The sequence below is a fragment of the Frankliniella occidentalis genome, unplaced genomic scaffold, assembly GCF_000697945.3.
Source record: "Frankliniella occidentalis isolate FOCC.00 unplaced genomic scaffold, Focc_3.1 Scaffold57, whole genome shotgun sequence".
Classification (NCBI taxonomy): domain Eukaryota; kingdom Metazoa; phylum Arthropoda; class Insecta; order Thysanoptera; family Thripidae; genus Frankliniella; species Frankliniella occidentalis.
The window spans coordinates 1,084,091-1,086,944 of NW_026267187.1; the positions used below are offsets into that span (position 1 = coordinate 1,084,091).

General features: G+C 41.7%; 1 protein-coding gene across 1 annotated transcript in view; it reads left to right on the top strand.

Annotated features, from left to right (window-relative positions):
- Positions 1-2,854, top strand: part of LOC113209738 (phenoloxidase 1-like) — a 36,158-nt gene that overhangs the window by 16,059 nt on the left and 17,245 nt on the right. Inside the window, exon 4 of the mRNA XM_052267713.1 lies at positions 1,197-1,347. Coding sequence (XP_052123673.1) covers positions 1,197-1,347 — 151 coding nt within the window. The remainder of the gene's footprint in view (positions 1-1,196; positions 1,348-2,854) is intronic.

Consider the following 2,854-nt stretch of genomic DNA (forward strand, 5'->3'; position numbering starts at 1 on the left):
CTCCGAAATCCGTGATTTCGACCCATGAAGTGGGATGGGCTACGCGTGGGGACCGCATGCACATTTTGTGCACAACTAGCTTGTGCACAAGATCGGCCCCCCTGCAGCAGGCACGGCGGCAGGTGCAGGTATGTTCAAGTGTGCATCGCGAGCACAAGGCGTACCTGTCCACTGTCCAAGGTTCTGGCTACGGTTTCAATTTTTCCTGATTTTTTTAGCACGCCCTTCTGCTTTTAAAAAAGCATTAAAGCGGGCTTATGCAACCGCTCTCGTGTCCGTCCGTCCGTCCGTCCGTCCGTCGTGCGTGTAAGAGGAAGGAGATGAGCTAGAGGTCTAAAAATTTCAGGGTATTTTAAGGTTCACTCCCTGAAAACGAAACGCCTACGGCAAATCCTGTCAACCACCCCTATGGGGGTGAAAGGGGGTGGGGGGAGGGTTTCCTTTCTATTTTGCGGTTTTTAGGCCTTTTTCTATACAACTTATTGTTCACTATGGCAATCTTTGGCTTATTTTCGTAAAAAAAAAAGGCCCTCTAGCGCCTAAACGCTTAGAGATAGAGCGAAACGGACGAAATTTTTGCTCGAAGAGTTCTATTTTGACGAGTTACCCCTTAGGAGAACGCTTAAGACAAATACTTTTTGGGAGAATTTTTGAACCTTGGATACCCCCATTCACACCCTTATGGGTGGTTGCCAGGATTTGCCGTAGGCGTTTCGTTCTCTAGAAGTGGACCTTAAGATACCCTGAAAATTTCAAGTCTCTAGCACATCTCCTTCTCTTGAAACAGACAGACACACAGACACACACGAGGTCGTTTGCATAAGCCCGCTGGATAGCTTTTTCAAAGCAGAAGGGCGGGCTAAAAACACAACATCGATAAAAAATCTCGGAAACAAACTTTCTGGCCAAAAACAGACACTGTTGTTTTGCTCCTGGAAAAAAGAGTTGTAATATTACGAGTGTGTTGTTTTTGAACGAAATGTGTTGCTACCAAAATTAACCACCCTTTTGTTGTACATTTACAACAAAGTTATACCAAGTAGTTTCTGTTGTGGGCTAATATCAGCCGAATAACACAAGTTTCGCAAGAGATCAAATGAAAACAACATTTGTTGTTTATTTTCAGCTGTTATTGTCTAAAAAATTGTTGTTTTTCACTACTCTTTCTAACAGTGTAACATATTTAATTGTTTTAGGTACAACTTTGAGCGCTTTTGCAACGGCCTACAACGAGTGAAGCGATTACTCAATTTCCGAGAACCCATCGTAGAGGGTTACTTCCCAAAATTAGACAGTCTGGTCTCTTCTCGCAATTGGCCTGCCAGGCCGTCCAACATTCAACTTTCTGTAAGTACAGGTTCACTGTTATTTCTCTCTTAAATTTTTATAACATTTTTGTGAAGCATTAACACAAACATGGTTTGTAAATTTAATAACATAAGTGTTATGAAAATTAATAACAAACTTGTTCTGAAAATTCATAACATTCGTTGTGAAAATTAATAGCACAAGTTGTGAAATGTCAACTTGTTTAAAAGAGAGAAAAAAGCTACGTCGAGGGACGTATCGTGAAAGCAGATGATACAAATTTAAGGATATGTCTGTGCCCTAATTTTCTCTCATATTTTGTTCATGGCTGTGTGTTACTTTTAGCAATTGCTTTCTTGCAATTCAACGGACTAGCGGCATGGCATGGAGGAAGAGCCCAGTGCGAAATGAATTTTAAGCGATATCGAATCGATATCAGAACGATATCGTTTTCAAGTTCCTGACTCAGAACTGATTCAAAAATGGGCCCGAAATCGACACTTTTCTGATGTCCGATATCGTTCTGATGTCAATTTGACATCCGCATTTCTCACTGGGAGATAGGGGGCAGGGGGGCAGCAGGCCGGCCGGCCGGCATCCGTGGCTCAGTATTGTTGGGTATTGTTGGTGGGAACGGGCGGCGGGGCCAGCGACTTCTCGCGCCCCCTATACATCTGGGTGACGTCATGCGCTTTGGTTCTCTGCCCTTATCGAGAGTACAAGCTAGCTGACACCTTAAAGTTACTTATATATTCTTTATGTTTAGTCAAAAGCTATTTAAGGTATCATCTGCTAAAAATAATTTTCATTTCACATGCCTTCTCCTTCCCACTTCCTTTTCACATCGATGTTCTCAGACCTCTTTGGGAAGCACATGTTACCCCGACTTCGCCTGGAGTCGAACCCCCGACCTGCGGTTTGGGAATCCGCATGCTTAACTTTTCGCCTACGGGGCGCCCGTGGGAGGAGGAGCGATGGCTGTCGGTGTGGTTCGTCGGCTGCCCCGGGGTCTAACCCGTCCTCCACCTACAGTTAACGACATTTTCCCCTCCGTTCCTCCGTTGAAATTTCCCTAGTTTACTCAAGAACTATTGCCTGAATGTAAAATCAAAACAGCTAAGTTTTACTAGGTTTTTTTGAACATTTAACAGTTATGAAAACTCACTATCGTTTTTGAAAAATTATAAAATGTTGTAGAACGTAATAACATGTTATTGAAAGTCATAACATGTTGAGGAAAAGTCACGATTCTTAAATTTCACAACTTTTTCGAATTTTCATAACCGAGTTGTTACTTTTTACAACAAGGTTATGACATCACGAATGTTATTAAAATTAATATCAAAACTGTTATGAATTTTAACAACTTTCTTCACAGTGTTATGAAGAAGTGGAAGAAGTGACAAAGTCACGCTTTAGCTAAATGTTTTTTGACTATACATTAAAAGCTTTCGTATCGAGGGATCGTTGTCTGGGATATTCAAAAGTACACGACCCCGGAATGACTTATTAATTGATAAAATGAATAAACCTTCTATTATCTTTA